Raw genomic sequence first — 18,493 nt, 5'->3', positions numbered from 1 at the left:
CTCAGCTTTAAATAAAGCTCCAGAACTTTATCTGTCTCCTGGTCGTACTGCTTTTGGGTCCACACCACATCCGTGACACAATCAGTGTAAAAAAATAGATACTTGGGGGAGCGTGCAACAGTTGCACAGCTTTGCTACAGGGTCATATTGTACAATGTTGTTAAGATTGGTGCAGCAGCTCGTTTAAGAATGTCTGTAGAGTATTAAACACCACCAATTTTTTTTGGCATGGTGACATTTTTCAAACAAAATTTGGCACCCAACATAACACATGGACTCCACCAAGGGTGATGTCACTGCAGTCATATCAAGGTTGACCTTGTCACACCAAGTTTTTATCATAAGGTGTCTTGGCCAATGACAATATTGCATAGTGGGTGCACAGCAACCTTTATCTTAGATCAAGTAGGTGGCAGAGGGGAGGTATTACAATATTATTATACTGGCCAAAGTGTCCTTTGTGGTACTCAGATAAACGACAACAGAAGAAAATATTTTTGATAGAGACTTTTGTTAAGACATGGCTTCAATATCACATAATAAAGCAAGAATTTCATAGGAGTTCCTGGAAACTTGCTTTGTCAGTAATTTCCCTTAACATTAGATACTAAGTGTAATGATTCTGGTTTTGTCTCTTTTATTTCGAAGTTCCCTGCCTCTTGTGTCCCGTGTTTGTTTGACTTCCTGTCTTTGTGGTCTTCCCTCCTTTTTTTTTCTTTTTGCCATGTCTTGACCTGTACCCTGATTAAGTTTATATATTTTCTGTAGTTTCAATATTTCCTGTTGGATGTTGTTATTCACCTCTCCTCATCACAGATAACTTCACTTCCTGCCTTTGTGTTTTTTCCCACCACTATGCCCCCACCCATGATTGAATCCACCTGTTTCTAATCACCTCCACCTCCCCAGTGTATTTAAACCCTGTGTTCACCTGTCTCTGTGTTGGTTTGTCTGCTGATCCTGTGTCATGTTGTTCTGCCTGTTTTGGTTTCTTGGATTTTCAGTTACTACTTTTGTACTCACCTGGCATGTAAGTTTTGTTTTGAGCATTTCTTTATTAAAATCACCGTTTATTATCCTTCTGCTCCCCGTGTCTATCTGCATTTTGGTCCATCTCCAGTTGCAAACACATCAGAACATAACAAACCATATTTTCAAAAGGTACTTCTTGGTTTTACGGATTATTGATTAAATCTGATCTAACCACACCCAACAGTCCTGACAAGTTTCTTACTGTTATTTGAACAATATGTACATTTTTCCAAATTTGAACCTGACTTGTTATTTAGTCATGCATATTTGATGTCACTTAAAAATACTCCAAAGTAAGCATATTCACAAACAAGGTTAGCCTTTAAGCAACAAACCATTGCAACACAGTAAGCCTGTCTAGCCTCGATGTCCAGTATAAGGGGGTAGCAGCCCCAATTTTTTTTATTTTATTTGGCTGATGCATATTTTGGTTACAAAAAGACAACACACAGAAACATTGAATGCCATCATTTAGAATGATGAAATATATTTCATCATTTAGAATGATGAAATATATTTTTTCCACGTCAGCCATTGCACATTCAGTCTTTTTCACATTGCTTTAGAGAACAGTGTGCCGAGTTTCATTCTCATCATGAAAATATTACTATACAACATGTAAAATATATTGCACCTACAAATCCACTAATATACAGTATAAAAACACATAAATCCAAAGGAATTTCTTACATTACAGTAAATACTGTATATGTAAACTCAGATTGTCAGATGTATAAAACCAGTATCTCATTCAATACATCAGTATATTGAAGCCTACAGCATGATCTGTAAAACATTTGCTCTATTTGTCTTTGTTTTGTTTTGTTTTTGTTTTATTGTGGTGTTTTTTTTCTCCAAAATCATCGTCTTCTCATTCAGAAGTTAGAACCTTGTTTCTGAATTTGGAGCCTGTGGGGGAAGAAAGCACACGGAGCTATTGAAAATATGTTGCATCACAGCTTAAAGTGTCACATTTAGGCCTATATGTGTCTACACCTATATGGATATTTTTAAAACAGATATTTTCCTCTAAGTTTCAAAATAAAATTCTGTTCACATGGCTTTTGTTTAACAGAATATCTCCGTACACACTAGAATGCAAAAACGACTTGCTGGGCCTGTAGGTGGTGATGAAGGCTACGTCAACAATACGTCAAATACAAGTGAAGATATTCTGAGCATGCCCAGTGAGCTTGTTTTCCTCTCGCGGTTTAAACTAATAGTTAACAGTAGTAAAGCAATACCTAATTATTTCTTTATGCATACAAATTTTATATTTTTTGCAAAATGAAAATTGACTCGTGCGTGGATGGACAACGAGATGGAGTAGTTGCTTAGACTAAAGATCTTTAGTTGAATAAAAATTCTTAGGTGTTTTTGTACCTAAATCTTTGTTTGGGTGGGGACAAGATGCCAAATTATCTGTTTAAAAAAATATCTGTATTTGTGAAGATAGGGACTAAAAGTTGCAATAGACACTATTTATTTTTTTGCTTTAAGTGTTGATTTCATAATTGAATGGCTAATGACTTCATCAGCATTTAGTTTGGAACAACTTGAGTAATTTGTATTGTTATATTTATGTGGCGTTGGTAAAGTTTGGGGAAAAAAAGGGGAGGGAGTGGGCGAGTGTAGTTGAAAACTTGAATATTGCCACTTTAAAGAATTAATATTTCAAGTAACAAAGATGTCTAACATTGGTACATTTTGTCTGCTAATCAAAGGGGCTTGTCCCTGAAAAATACATTAGAAATTAGATGAAATTAAAATAAATAGAATAGGATAGCAAATTTCATAAGGTATAGGACACGATACGTACATTTCTGTCTCTGCCCCCAGGGTGATGAACCGTGACTGTTGTCATAATCTGCAGAGCAACATGAAGCTTTAAGTATTCTGTGCACTCAAGGCTCCTTCTTATATTAATAATATTGTGTTTTACTTTGTTTCTTTAGATGAAAGCGCGTCTACCTTACCCTTTCATAGTCAGATTTATTTTCTGTGGACCTTGGGTGTTTCTCCATGATGTGCAGCATGGCGTCATGCAGAGTCAGGAAGAACATTGACAGCTGAACTTCGTCGTCAAAGAAGCAACAGTCATGGAGTTTCTCCAGGATGTAAGCTACAGGAAGAAGAGGGGAAGAGGTTTGTCAAAAGCACTTCTGTCAGGCTCTGTAGCATGTTTTATTTTAAAATAAATACTTCACACATTTAAAAAAACAACCTTTTTATTGTCTGCCTTGGTGTCTCCATTCGGCTAATATAGTAAAAACTGTTTTTTTTGTATCATGTCTGTTGGAAGTGACAAATGCGATGACTTGAAATACTGTAGTTTTATACTCACGATCACAAGCCACAATGTAAACCTCAATTTCAACCCGGATCAGCTCTTTCAGCATCTGTAGAAAAATAAACCAAATTACATGAAATGAAAATAATTCATATTAAATGAAATGAAAATAAATATAATATAATCAATTAAATAAATATAATAGAAAAAGAAATAATGAAAAAAAAACAGCCTTATATATAAAATAAATGCTTCTGTTTCTGCCGTGAACGAACGTCTCACCGTTTTCAGTCCCTTCAGAGCGGAGATGTCCAGGAAGGAGACGGCGGCGAAGTCCAGGACCAGGCTGTGGACGTCCACTCTGGGAACAATGATGTTGGCGGGAAGCTCAGCGCTCCAGTCGATCCGGGCCGGGAGGTCCTTGAAGTCAGTGGGCAGGTCCAGCTCCTCCATGTTGCTCTCATCCTCTGACTCCTTGATGGGTCCACATGAGGTGTTCAGGAAGCCTTTCTGCAATGGTAAAATACTGTTTGTACATTTTCTCTCTTGTCTTTGGTTCAAAAAGAGCCACGGCACATCCCAGTATCTGATGGATCAAACACAAAGGACTGCAAGGAAGACAGGCCACTTTGCTGCCCGGCACAGTGTTAGCAGCATTGCAACCTTCTACATTCTTTAAGGTTATTCTACTTCTTGTAATTCGTGAAAAATGCAAAAACTGTTTGTAGTCCCTACTTTGTACTCTGGGACAAATGCACCAGTCCGTAAAGGTACTTATTGGGTTATATAATTGTACTTTGAAATAATTTACTTTTGTAGACTCTGTGTTCCAACAGTTGCAATCACAACCCACATGTTGTAAATTCGTTGTGACAAGTCACACATCGTATCACGTTCACACATTTATTTGCATCATAGATAAGTGGACGTGAACTTTGCACCATCCGCTGAGCAAATGCTATTGCACTCCAAATCTTTTAAACTTAAGCATTTCAGCATCTATATGTTAATTACCATCTATATTTTTTGTGAAGAAATGTATTTCTGCACGGCTGATTTGAACCAATGTCAAACCAGAACAGGAAAGGACAACAACAATAACAAAACTGAACAAGGTAAAAATCATTACTCACTGATGTCCACTGAAGGTCTCCCTTCTTAAGAAGTTTCCGGATCATTCTCAGTGCTTTGTTTCTCTTCCTCAACACTCTGAGGGGGTTAAATCCAACCTGAGAACACATTGGTGTCAATGAGATGCTGTGCTGCAAACTGAGCTAGCTAAGTTGAGCATATTGCATGAGTTGTTATTTTGTGATCAACCTTTTTTCTTCATTACATCAGTCGGTTAATAATAAATACAATAACTTAATTGATATAGCCCCTATAAAAACAGAGTTTACAAAGTGCTTTGACAGACAAAGCAAGGAAGACGCAAGGCAATAAAACAACAAAAAAGTCAACAGTGAGGCCCAATGAAGCAAGACAAACTAAGATAAGAGTTAAACCCTGATAATACAGTACAAAAGATGACACAAACAAAAAAAATTGAATAAAAGAAAATATTTTTTGCCATCCAACAGTTAATATCATTAAGACAGTCTAAAATAGCAGCGAGACTTATTGGGTCATCGGGTCTCAAGAGAAGGTATATCTGTGTGTCGTCTGTGTAGCAATGAAAGGAGACGTTTTGACATTGGATGATTTGACCAGGTGGGAGCATGTATATGGAAAATAAAATTGGTCCTAAAATTGAGCCCTGCAGTACACCACAGGTAAAGTGAGATGAAGAGGATGAGAAATGACCTATGGTGACCAAATAGCTTCTATCTGAAAGTGAAGAATAACACCAACGTGCAGCGTCCTTGATGCCAACCCAGGTTTTAAGACGGTTGATTAAAAGGGCTTGGTCAACTGTGTCAAAAGCTGCACTTAGGTCTAAAAGACTTAAAATCGAGCTCTCCACCCTTCTTACAGGAGATCATTGGATACCTTGAGCAGGTCAGTTTCTGTGCTATGTGAAGCTCTGAAACCATTTGCTAAAATTAAGTTTGAGAAGAAGGAAGTGCTTGCTTCTTTAACTGCCGTTTCCCTACATTCTCTCTTTGATTATTGGGTGGATTCGATTAGCCAGGTTTGGGGTGTTCTATTTGACCTTTTGTCTTTCTAGGGGGCAACAGAGTCCAGGACAGTTGTGATTAAAGAGGGAGACCAGCTCCTTTAACTTAAAATGAGGATTCAAGGCAGTTTAAAAAGCAGTGGTAAAAAGTTCAGAATACTTGCCAGCAGAGTTAAAACCACATAGAATAAAGTTCAGTTGTAGCTTTTGTACTTACAGCTTCCACCAGTTTGCTCCTGAAGAACTCAATATTGGCAAAGAAGATTGGTGATGGTATCCTGAAAATCTTCACTCCCTCTGGCTCATATATCTGGAGAGAGTCATGAACCTTTATACCCAAATCATAACCCAAACCAAGGTAAAGTCTCTAAATTGTAAAATGCACAGGGGTGATTCTTATCAACTCTCTGGTTCCCAGAAAACTATAAGACATTTGCTCACCTAGGGTTGAGTAAGTTGACGTTAGAAAAAACACATGTTTTGTGAAAATGATAACGAAACAACCATAACATATGAACCGCAATGTAACAAAGTAATGTAACAACCCTAATGTAACAACGTAACGTAACAACACCAACGAAACATCGGTAACGCGGCAGCGTAACTAGCATAAATAAATAATGAAAGGCTCTCTTTCGAGCCAGTGTTAGTGTTTGTAGGCTCTAAACTGCTGTAGAAACATGATGGTGCAACATGGTGGACTCTGTGAAGAGGTCCCGCTCCCCATGTATCTATGAAGGGCTCATTCTAAGCTAATAAAAACACTTCAAGTCTTAGTTTCCGGTGATTATACACTAATGAAAACATAATAATGAATATTGCATTCCAGTTATGTGCCCAAAAAATTACTTTCAATTCTACACACTGTTCCTTTAAAAGAGAGTTAGATGAGAAGACTGATACCACAGTCACATTTGTTCATTAAAAGTGTAGCTGGAGCCAGCAGTTAGCTAGCTTAGCCTTGCACAAAGACTGAAAAAAATGGGAAACTTATCTGACTGTAAAAAACAAAACAGCCTACTATGTCCTCTAAAGATCACTAACTAACACATTATATATCTTGTGTTTGTAATTTTAACCTTTGGACAGAGGTATGCTAGCTGTTTCTCTTTATGCTAAGCTTAGCTAACTAACTGTAGCCTTGTATGTCACGGAATGGTGTGGAAATGGTATACATTTTCTCATCTAACTCTCTCCCAGAAGGCGAATAAGTGTGTCAAAATGTCAAACTGTTCCTTAAACATTAGTAACAGAAGAAACCTGATATGCCAGGACACACACACACACACACACACACACACACACACACACACACACACACACACACACACACACACACACTTACATCAACATAATATTTTCTGTCTTTGTAGATATCAGTTCCTGTGATGTTGGCCAGCACACTGCAGCGAGGACTGGGAAAAAACAACAACAAAGAAAATATATAAACTGCTCAGGAAACGGACGGATATATTTAATTTATCAAGTAGAAACTTACAACTGAGTCCTGAGGACAACACTGATCAGCTCCACACCGAGGCCTACAGCCAATCCGAGATCCAGCCCAAGCAAGATGGATGCAAAACAGGTACCTAACCACACCACCTGGATGTAGATGATGGTAAAAAAAAAAAAGGGGACAATATGTCAACTCTTTTTCATTGCCAGCTAGCACAATGTGACCATAATAAATCTTCAAATGCACAGATGTTTGGCTTTTAAATCTATCTTCAGTAAGTGAGTGCATGAGAACGTACACAGTCTGGTTTGTCCCTCCTCCACAGGTACGGGACATCTCTGAACTGCATCAGCATGCCCTTCAGGTTGACAATGACCACAGCACCCAGCACAGACTGGTAAAATAAGGGGTCAAAGGTCAGAATTCAGCCAGTCCAGACTCCAAAGACTTCAGTTGCATGTTGGTAGAGTGAGGAAGATCTAAAGGTTTACCTTTGGGAGCGGCTCCAGAAGGAACCCAATGGCCAGTGTGACGATCATCACTATGATAGCTGACAGTAAACCAGCCACCTGAAGAAGGAGAGAGCAGGTATGTTAAACTACAGTTACTTGGTTCCCTGTGCTGTTGGTCCCAGTTTATTATACTCCAAATAGTCTTTAATCCACTATCCTGTTATCTAGCATTTGAGATTATTAGTAGAGGAGTATTGTACTTCCCCCCACCTAAACACTAGAGGTCATCTTTAATTAGAATTTTTATTTGTCCGTCACTATGACCTTTTTTCTGGACTCTGGTCTCAAGAACACCTTTTAAGGTCTAGTACAGTAATATAATATAAATAATTACAAAGCCTTTTATCCGTTTCAGGCAAATCTGTAAAAAAAAATGTAAGTACTCATAGAGTGCTGTAGTTTTTGTAGGCCAACCCAGAAGTAGGCATCGCGCTGATTCCCTTCAAGACAAGGGAACCGGAAGTGTAAAAATACTGACAAATGCTCATTTCTGTTTTTTAGCACTCTGTTCCTGCAGCACTCTACTCTGGAGCGGAATGGCTCTGGTCCGAAGCTAAATAAATCACCTAGAACCTCTGAGGTCAAATTTGTACAAAATTAAAGTGTAAAAACAATACATTGTGTTTTAGGGGCTAACTTTTCCAGTTTCCACTCTGTTTGCTAAGCTAAGTTTATCAGCTTCTGGTTCTAGCCAGGCTGCCATCTCCAGTTCTGCAAAATAAAGCCAATGCGGAAGGGACATTTGCAATCTCTATGCTGACAAGCAGGGGGCGACTCCTCCTGTTGCAAAATTCAGTCCAATTGTATTGAAGTCTATGAGAAATTACCTTACTTCTCACTTGATTTATTCCCTCAGTAAATATGGTAAACATGAGTTTATGTATTCAATCTCTAGTTTCAAGTCTTCTTGAAATACAGCTTGTTGTTCATTTCGTAAATGATTGTCCCATTTCGGGTCAAATAGACATAAAGCGAAATATGCTTAAGGGCGTTTTCGTGACTGACAGGTCGCTGCTGCTACAAGAGCCGTAAACGGCGTCTCTACGTAACTCCTCCCCTTTCCAAATATGGCAACCTCCGTTGGTTGCAAAAGAAACCTCATGGCCACGGCCGTAATTTAAGATGGCGAAAGCGAAATCGGCAAACTCGAAGTTTCAAAACGGCAGTACACAAACCAATATGTGACGTCAGGATGACTTCGTCTACTTCTTATATACAGTCTATTGTTCTAGCTAACTTTACATATTTACCACGAGATTGGTATTAATCTTCTCGATGAACTCTTCAGTGAGAAGATTAATAAAGAGAAATAAATTATTTTCGAAAAGTATACTTCCAAGTACTGTACTTGAGTAAATGTACATTCTACGCTGTTAATGCAAAAAAAAAAAAATTGTCTTCAACATGGTTCAAACTCACTGGAGTTTCTCTCAGACTTGAATAAAGCTTGTCAAAGGGAAGTTTTGGGGGGTTTGTATTAGGGGGTTAGGGGGTTAACCCTGTTTGTGTACATGCCTACTGATATCGCTAGCAAAAGAGTAAAAGTTGAGATTAGTGTCAGGGGTCAACAGTGAGGTTGGGGTCAGGGATCAGGGTTGAGGTTAGGATAAATGAAGGTTAAGTTTAAAGTAAATAAGCATTTGGAGGTAGTTACCTGAGTCTTGCCACCTGTGCTCTCCTGCACTGCGCTCCTGGAGAGAGCTGTACTCGCAGCAAAAGACTTGAAGGCAGCTCCAAAGATGTTGCTGGCCCCAAAAGCTATCAGCTCCTACATAAAACACTGGTTATTTGAATCCTGATTAAACATTTTTACTTTACGTTTTTGCTTTAGGGGTTATCGCATACCTGGTTTCCATCTATGGTGTAATCGTGTTTTACAGAATAGACTTTTGCCACAGAGAAGGCAACAGCGAAACCCACTATGGCCATAGGAAACGCTTCGACTGCTGTCTCCTGGAAGATGTGCAGGTTTGGTGCCATCGGAGGCTCGTACCTGAGAACAGATGTAAATCTGTTGTGCTGAAATGTTTCTGTAGTAGTAAACGAAAAACCCTTCAAATTCAATTCCACCTCAGATAACATAGTTCTCACCCGTGTCACACCAATACTGATTGCTGTGGCCTTCCAGACACAAGTGTATTGCTGTTTATTATGCCCACATTATCTTGACACTGTGTGTATCATGGTACATGAATTAGTTGGCTCTGACAGATAGTGAGAGACCCAGAAACAAATGTGTATCTAAATATTCTCCTGAAGCTGTTACATTGAGCCCTAACGGCTGTTTCAGAGATAATTTTTCATGTATTCTCTCAAGTAAAATAATAGAGAACTTAGAAGTTTAAAATCACAGTAACTAATTGCAGTACAATTGTCTGAAATGTATGCCTGTGCTTCAATAAAATGGAGGTGAATGTGGCATCATTTTTGGTGTTTTGCACAGCAAAAATATATGCATTTTAAAACCTGAAATGTAATTATTCTAGTCATTGACATGGCTGTGGCAACAAAAATATAAAAAGTAAAAAAGTTTTTGGCATGATAGATAACATCAGGAGCACTCAATGCAAGTGAAACATCTCAATCTGGGTCTAGTCCTATTGTCTTATGGTTGCTTGGCCTTCAAGTTAAATTATCCCTGATTGTATTGCTATGCACGTGAACATACAAAATCCTTGCTTGTAATTAAAATGTCTCACCCTTTTGGAATATAGCCGACAACGTCAATGCCGTATTTTGTCTTGAAGTCAAATGCGAATGAAACCCCACACGCAATGACAGTCTGGAGGAGAGAAGACACAAGTAGTTAGGCCTGACTCATTGGATCCATGGCAGAATTGGAGATATCCAATAACTTCCGGTGTTTTGAGTTGTTTCCTTGAACTGACCTGAACCCTTCTTCTTTTAAGTGAAATAAATTATCTCATAAATTCTATGAATGATCATTACAGACGACACTCTTTAGGCTATTGAGACATTTTTATAAAAGGATTGTGTTGCCCAGTGTTGCTCACCATGATAACCTCTATGGGAATAGGCACCGGCAGCTTGGATTTGAATCGGTCGTTCAGCTCCTTCACGATGAACACCACCACCATGATCACCAAGGAGATCACCACGTCACACACGTTGGTGGAGCTGATCTTATTGATGATGATCTCCAGGGTCTGAAATAAAACAACAACAAAAATGTCTAACAGATAAACGCTGACTGCGATGAACAGCGGGAGGACTGCTACGTACTCACATATATGAGCGAGAGTGGACCACTGATGCCTGGAACGGTCAACCCTAACACAAACTTGAGCTGGGACACCAGGATGTGGACGGCGGCCGCTGTGGTGAAGCCGGACACCAAGGTGTCGGACAGGTACATGACAACGAAGCCCACCTGCAGAATGCCCATGCCTAGCTGGAGGAAACAGAGAGGTGGTGATGATGTGGCGGTTTGTAAAAAAAGCATTATAACTTCAGAGGTCAGAGGGATTGCAACGGACCTGGAGGAGACTCAGACCAAGATAAAGTGTGTTTCACCTGTATGATACCGGCGAGGAAGCTCACAGAAGAGGCCACCAACACTCTCTGCTCGTCTTTGGTTAAGCCTTCGAAGCCTGTGATGTTGAGGGGCGGACCCTCGTCCGGGACCATCCTGGTGACTACCGAGCCGATCATCAGACACAAGACTGGGAACGGACCTATTGGGGGGGAAAAGAGAGAGAGAGAGAGAGAGAGAGAGAGATAAAAAGCATATTAGCAGAGTTGTAGCCTTTAGAGAGTAGCTATGGCCGTGGCTACACACACACATACACACACACACATTGGCCTCACCAACTGAGATGTGTCGGGAGGTGCCAAGGAAAAAGTAAATGATGACAGGGAAGAAGGCGGAGAAGAGTCCATACCAGGGAGGCAGAGAGGCCAGCAGACAGTAGGCCAGACCTGAAACCCAGAGTCATTCCAATAGAACACACATTTACTTGACGTCTCTGATAGTTGCTATTAGGTTCAGTTATCATATCTATCACACTTACAGTTTAGGTACCTTCAAAACTGACGTGAAATTAAAACAAAAAAGGGTTGATATCTCTCAAATATATCGCCCCAGTAAAAAAAGAATGTATCAAATTTTTGCTTTTATGTATGTGTGTAGTAAAGAAGATATCATTTAAAAATGTGGGTTCGAAGATGTGAGACAAAAAAATCATGTATACACAGTACATTAATTGAAGAATTCATGATTGGTTGCTTTTTTTAATAAGGATTACCACATTTTATGAATATAAATAAAGCACCTATTCTGAAATGAATTACTATTGAAATGACCATTGCCAACATAAATGCTATATATATATATATAAAAAATAAAAGCTTTGTTTATATAATAAGCAAGACCTACTGCTAAAGAAGGGAGGTATTCTTATATTATGAGAATAGACACAAGGGTTAATGATAAAATAGTTCCGATAAGGAGGAAAACAAAATCATGTAGGCTGAAGCCAAACAACAATGTCAAAGATTTGTTTTAACATTTATACAATATAACATTTTTACCAGATATATTACCTCTCATTTATTAAAAAAAAAAAGGGTGACATATACAGCGGCTAATATTGTAAAAAAAAAAAAAAAACTTTCTATTAAAACAAATTGACCCGAATGAATAATGTGGGAACCCTTCAGGCAAATCAGTAACAAGATTCTACAAATCTCCCCTACCTTGGAATGTTCACAGTTTTTTTTTTCTTCTACTGATACCAACGCTGTGCTATTGACGATGCATTTGTCTCCTCCCTTTGGTTAGGTCATGCAGTAGGAATGAGGCACGCTGATAACAAAACGTTTCATCTTCATTCCGCTATCAGGCTGCTCGGAGTGGGATTTCAGCATGACGTGCATCATTTCTATGCTTTCCTTCTAGTGTGAAAGTACCTCTGACAACACAGTCCTCGTCACCGTTAACTGTTGGTCTGTGGACGGCTGCAGACATTTAATGTGGCCAGCAGCCAATGGGCCAATATTTGAGACTGTGCTGAGATGCATAACCGATCCAGGTTTTGTCAAAATCTGATTACTTGTATCAGAAACATATATTAGATATAGACTCAAATGTGAGGTATTGTCGAGTGTGACTTTCTACCTGTTGTTTTCCATATATGCCAGTGATAGAGAATTGTATTTGAGCTGATGAGATATGTTTGAAGGAGTTAAATCCCCACTTTGCAGGCCTAGAGCGCTCACCTTGCAGGACAGCCACCAGTCCGGTGCTGACGCCGGACACGATGTCACTGAGCAGCCACTCTTTGATCCGGTATATCTTCATCCAGCCGATGACCGGTAGGAGAGAGAGAGCCGCGTTCTTGGCCCGTTTGGCGTCACATCTGTGCAACGGCATAACAGCAGAAAGAGATAGAAAGTCCATGTTAAATATAGAATGAGTGGAACAATCACTGTCTCTACAGCTCCAGGTTTATTTACCTGGTGAGATCTTTGAAAGAAACAGACTGAAGATCTTAAATGAAATGAGAGTGATTGCAATGCATTTAGATTATTAAGTATTCCTTAAATCTCTGACTCTCACAGTCTGTCTATATGTCAGTGAAGAGGGGAGTCAGTCATACCGAAAGTATCATGGTGTCATGATCATTTGCACGGCCACGAAATACAAATCCAAGACTGAATATTGGTGAGAGTGAAGGCAGGAAAGCAAGAGGAAGAGTTGGGCTAAAGTAAAGCAGAATAGAAGGAGAAAACGGTTTCAGATGAGCTACTTTACAAACTTTTTCTGCTACTATGACAGAGTAAAGAAATCAATTTCTAAAGTTCTCACGCCCTTCTTTCTTGTCTATATGAGTTTTACCAGAATGAGGACCAAAACATCATAGATAAAGTGACTACAGGGGGTCATCAACATTTGACTATAAGAGTAAGTGGAGCAAAAGTTTGACTTTACTTTACACAATCTCACATCAACCATCATAGTTTGACCTCAATTTAAACAGTTGAAATTGAGCCAAAAGTTAAAGAAAGTTTTTATAGAGTGTGAAAAGTAGAAGAAGAAGTACCACTCAAGACTGAATTAACCCTTTAACTTCTCCCACAATCTCCTTCATCATCATAACCTCCATAAAGGAAAGGAACTTTAACTAGGGTTAATTATGCAGAAAATGCCAAGTGAAAAAGTAATATGTGTCCCTTACGTGAAGTACTGCTTGAAGTGGTCCACCATAGTCTTCCGGTGCCTGTAGACCATCTCATGGTCTTCTGCGAATGACTCCTCCGAGTACAGTGGCCTGGCCACCACGTACTGCTGAGCTCCCCGTCGCATCATCTCGCCTCTGTTGCCCCCGGTAGCACCGCTGCTTCCTCTCTATGTGGCCCTGAGATCCAATAATCACATTAGGGGTTAGGAAGAGCGTCCTGTGTTGCCTTTGAACATCACTTACCAAACGACGTTAACGGAAAACAACAAAGGTCCAGGCTCCGCAAATGGAGTCAGGGCACATGAGCCAGGTCGGGACCTGCACCGTCCCGTGGGAGGGGTGGAGGGGTGGAGGTGGTGGGGGTGTGGGGGGTCAGGCTCTGTTTGAGCTCTAGAAACAAGAGCACCGAATCCGCAAAGATCCACTAGAGCCCGAACTACATCAGCACCTCTGGAATTCATGATCCTTATGAAGATCCCCTGATTTCAAGGCCTGCGTAACATTTTTCTTTTTCACAGTAACTTTCATGCCCTCAAGTTCAAGTACAGCAGCTTGCCCACATACCTGACGGTGTCCTAATCTCTCTCCAATCCAGACTCTCCACTCCTCTGTTCTTCCTCCTCCTGATCCTGGAGATCAACTGGGACCATGGACGCCTTTTCCATCAATAAAAGCCATCTCTGCCGCTTATCACGACTGTAATTATTAACAGCAATTATGATGAAATCCCTGTTTTGCGCAGCGTCTGGATGCAAGGCTTATCCTTGATTCTTGATTCTTACTGATATCTGTAACCTGCAACTTTCAGTGGAGACTTTCCACCCCCAAAGAGCATTACGAGGCTATTGTACGGATGGGCAGGATAGGGAGGATGTGGACGGGACAGGATCAGGACCGTACAGGACAGGGCAGGTCATTGTTAAGAAGTGGAAATCAAGTAGCTTTTCAGGATGGGAAACAGCACTAATGTCGGCTGCGACACACCTCAAGGATAAAAATAGTCCGCAGCAACCAAGGTTGTTTGAGAAAAAAAAAAATGCAAGACATGTATTCCAAGACTAATTTATCAAGTGTGTGATAAGAAACACTGATACCCTGATGATATGATCCCCCGCATGAACATTAAACGCATCACAGGTCAATCCACAAGTCATCTTAAAACTGGACTGACCTTTTAGGTTTTTGCTTCTATTTTGGAAAAACATGAAAGATAAAAACAGGGAAAGAGAAAGTTTTCTTACCTTACCGACCCAACTGATAATAGTGAGTGAGCAACCCTCTATCTGAGGGTTGCTCACTGGTTTCAGTGCAATCTTATGGAAGTGTCTGCCCAGAATTAAGTAGAAGTAGTGGATGCCCCTGTTGTTTGTCCAGGATCAAGCACAGTTCAGGCCTGGTTCATGGGAAATGTGTGAACCCAGACGCATGAGGATATCTCTTTGTGCAAATACAATCTCCAGTTTTGGGGATTGGACATTTGATTCTAGACATATTTTTTAAAAAATGTTAACGTGTATATCTGTGCCCGTGTATGGAACCCATCCACTCTGACTGTGGATGGGTTCTTTGTCTTTCCCACTCAAACAGTAACCCCTGGGTAAAACCAGCAGCATGTTCATACGACTATAATAAACAGGTGTGATCTGATTGCAGGTTTTGATCAGGTGGTTTCGGCCAGCCTTTGTTCTATCGCACCACGCTCTGTGGTGGATGACAGCGCAATGATTAATATCTGATGAACGCTGCTCAACGATCTACTGTTGATTACACCAAGGTCAGCCACTTTCCACTTGGCATGCATTCCTTATTTCCATTGATTAAATAAGATACTAAGATAGAATGTGTGCCTGGACAGTGTGGGAATGTGAAATCACAGTGGAGCAAATTAGTAAACTTTAAATTTTAACAACACACATAAATATCTTTAAGATTTAGACTTGAGCTGCTTCAGCTTTGTTTGGCCCAGCGGCGGCGTGCAAGCGGTGCCCCTCAAAGAGAAGTTAGGGCCTCAGAACTGTCATCACACTGGAGTTTGCAGGCGTGATGTAACAAATAAATGTGTGCATTTGTGCATCATCAAATGAGATTCTTCCTGTGCGTGTGCGCTATATTCCTTTCTTATCAGACAGAGAATGTACTGTTATTTCAAACAAAAGTAAATCCCAGAGGACAAGAACAACTTGCAACTTCAGCACACAGAGTGTCCTGGACTGTCCTGCTGGAGAGAGCAGGGTGTGATGAGACAGATAGAGGGGGTGTGAAGCCAGGGAAGTAACCTGATTGATCTTTGCAACACTGGTCTCTGATCTGATAGTTGTCACCATTCTATCTTTATAATACAGATAAAAACATACACTGGCTATCTGTCTATTGCTTCTGTTTGAGGGTGTATCCAAGGCATTTGGGACTTGTTGTCCAGCAGGAAAATTCTAAACGAAAACATGTGTGAGTTGCATTGTGGGAAATGTAGGATCCAAAGCTTTTTGGAGCTTAACCAATATAGGGACTAAAAGTCAAGATATCTATTTAAAATTTTCTTTTTTTTATGTGTCTCTTGCAAGTCTCATAACAGTATCGATGTATAAAACTAAATTACTTGAGTCCCTCTATAAAATATTGTTATATAAAGAGTCTCCTGGTCAAAACATTGGCTGCATACATTAGCTGAGAACCAAAGTGCATATTTCATATAGCACCAATGAAACTGAAATGAAAGCTGTAAAGCATAAAAGCTCATCATCAAAGCAGTTCTTATTTTGAAGCAGTTACAGGAAGTGCACCTTTTACCTTGTTATTCCTGACTTAAATGGAACACTGCTTGCCGTAAACAAGCATTGTCATTTCATCATGGCATTATCATTAGTTAATAATAAATGCACAAGTGTTAAGTATTATACATACACAAAATATTATATTGTATTCTAACGATGAGAAGAGTAGAAGAGACATTCCCATTCATATCAACGTAGCAGGGTGGTCAGAGCGGTGGCCATTTTTCTGTGCATCGCTGACATGGCGACGGTTGTAGCGGGCTAACTTCCGTAAAAACCAAACCAGCTTATGGCAAGTCACGGACTCGCTGAGGGGAGGTTTTGCAGTAATGACTACAAGACTACAACGAGCAGTGGTGTAGAAACGTTACGAAGCACAGAGCCAGAGGGAATGAATAAAATGCATCAAATGAATGCTTCATTGAAACAATCTTGTCACAGCAAAGGACAGCACGTTGCTATCACCAGAGAGCCTTTGTTAGGCTCTTTTCTGTAACCAGTGTAGCATTAAAGCATGGTGGAAATGGCAAGTTAGCTAACTAGCCGGCCGGTGGCCAGTGGCAGCTCTGGGTCCAACGGTCCCCCTGCCTCACTCCCCGTCACTCTGGAGACTAGCTGGCTAGTTAGCTAGGTAGCGTGTCCTACTTTGGAACAACGTTTGCTCTCTTCCTGCAACCACACTTTACAAAAGTGATCTCACAAAAATGCAGGAAATTACCTCGACCTCTTAACAGTGAATTACATGTTAGTGGCACGTAAAGTGTAAAAATGACGTGTTGGCACCCTGAAAAACAATGTAACGTTTAGGTTTAGGCAACAAAAACACATAGTGAGGTTTAGGGAAAATCATGGTTTGGCTTAAAATGAACGGGTAAACTTACCCTGAAACTGAAGCAGCTAAATGTTATTCAAATCAACAGTATAAACTAGATACCATTTAAGGAAAAGGTCACATGGGCATATATTCAAGGATGTTGGAAAACATTTGCTATCTGAGTATTAACAACACTTATCGCTCCATTGTACGCTCTTATCTCTACTGACAAGAGGGTGGGAGGTTCACTCACACATACAGTTTTGATTAAACAGATAGAAAAGTTGAGTGGAATCTACACTTTAAAATACCCAGCAGAGAAGTTTAGGGGAACCACAAATTATCAACCACAATACATATTTGACTAAGACATAGAATCAGGAAATCCATCATAAATAGATGTTCTTTCAAGTAACTGTCCAATAAAATGTTTGCGTACACTAAACACTTTCAGAAGCTGAGGCTTACCACATGAAAGGTGTTTTTCTTTTATCGCACAGACTTTAAACCCATCACAGGCAATAAATAGCTACAAGCACCAGGGGAGATTGTGTGCAAAGTTTCAGATGCAATTAAAGGTTCATGACGAAGGGCTGATAATGAAAATAAACAGCAGATTTTCTCTCCAAACTTCCAGTTGTGAAGGAACATGCTGTAATTCCTCAGTAAATAATTATTAAGTTAGGAATTATTAACGTCCCGATTAAAAAAAAATGTAGTGTCACAAGAAGATGCAATGAAAATGTCACTTACTGATGCAGGCAGGTCAACTCATGATCAGGCCTCCAAGTGTCTTTAAAGTTGTCGCTCTTATATCTCTCCTCCTCTGGTCTTTATATCTTTGCAGACACACTAGAATAAAAAGAGTTCACACCAAAATGAGCATTCACCAAAGGACAACATATTGCTGAGTTTTACATTTAAAGTGTGTTTTCTTGGGGTTGATGTGTGTGCGTGTGAGGGAGAGAAAGCGTATGTGAACATGTTTGTTTCTGTCACTAATCTTACTACCCATGCAGTGTCCTCGCACAGTGGCTGTAGCAATCATGTTTCAGGACAGAGTAAACATTGTTCTATCATTAGTGGAACAATGTTGATGCATGGACCTTCAAAGCTTTCCACCCAGGAACGAATGCCAACAAGGGGTACAAAGTGTACATGATCACATGGGAAGAGACAGACGTCGATAAGAACAGGCATAACAATTAAGAATAGTTTCAAAGATGGGCGCAAAGTTTTGATGAAGTTGTCATCCTACAATGTAACCTGAATTTTTATTTATATACTTTACATTGTATT

General features: G+C 39.9%; 1 protein-coding gene across 1 annotated transcript; it reads right to left on the bottom strand.

The window, feature by feature from the left end:
- Nucleotides 1-1,451: 1,451 nt before the first annotated feature.
- On the bottom strand, nucleotides 1,452-18,143 carry LOC129112491 (chloride anion exchanger-like). Its single transcript, XM_054624610.1, has 21 exons — nucleotides 17,948-18,143; nucleotides 13,607-13,786; nucleotides 12,648-12,787; nucleotides 11,238-11,348; nucleotides 10,944-11,104; nucleotides 10,657-10,821; nucleotides 10,424-10,576; nucleotides 10,109-10,191; nucleotides 9,255-9,402; nucleotides 9,064-9,177; nucleotides 7,389-7,466; nucleotides 7,196-7,291; nucleotides 6,937-7,043; nucleotides 6,784-6,853; nucleotides 5,656-5,748; nucleotides 4,456-4,551; nucleotides 3,605-3,832; nucleotides 3,377-3,431; nucleotides 3,009-3,154; nucleotides 2,852-2,899; nucleotides 1,452-1,941 (listed from the first exon to the last, which is right to left on the bottom strand). The coding sequence occupies exons 2-21, from the start codon at nucleotides 13,735-13,737 to the stop codon at nucleotides 1,915-1,917; spliced, it is 2,250 nt and encodes a 749-aa protein (XP_054480585.1). The 5' UTR covers nucleotides 13,738-13,786; nucleotides 17,948-18,143; the 3' UTR covers nucleotides 1,452-1,914.
- Nucleotides 18,144-18,493: the final 350 nt, after the last annotated feature.

This window comes from Anoplopoma fimbria, chromosome 23 (assembly GCF_027596085.1).
Source record: "Anoplopoma fimbria isolate UVic2021 breed Golden Eagle Sablefish chromosome 23, Afim_UVic_2022, whole genome shotgun sequence".
Classification (NCBI taxonomy): Eukaryota; Metazoa; Chordata; class Actinopteri; order Perciformes; family Anoplopomatidae; genus Anoplopoma; species Anoplopoma fimbria.
This window is presented reverse-complemented; position numbering and strand designations above follow the sequence as displayed.

What these genes read in the sequence shown, in the direction of transcription:
- LOC129112491 (XM_054624610.1), bottom strand. Translation starts at nt 13,737, where the DNA reads ATGATGCGACGGGGAGCTCAGCAGTACGTGGTGGCCAGGCCACTGTAC. An exon ending in CTCCCGACACATCTCAGTTG is followed by an intron (nt 11,105 to 11,237) that starts GTGAGGCCAATG and finishes CCCCCCCAATAG; the next exon opens with GTCCGTTCCCAGTCTTGTGT. An exon ending in GGAGCAAACTGGTGGAAGCT is followed by an intron (nt 4,552 to 5,655) that starts GTAAGTACAAAA and finishes ATGTGTTCTCAG; the next exon opens with GTTGGATTTAACCCCCTCAG.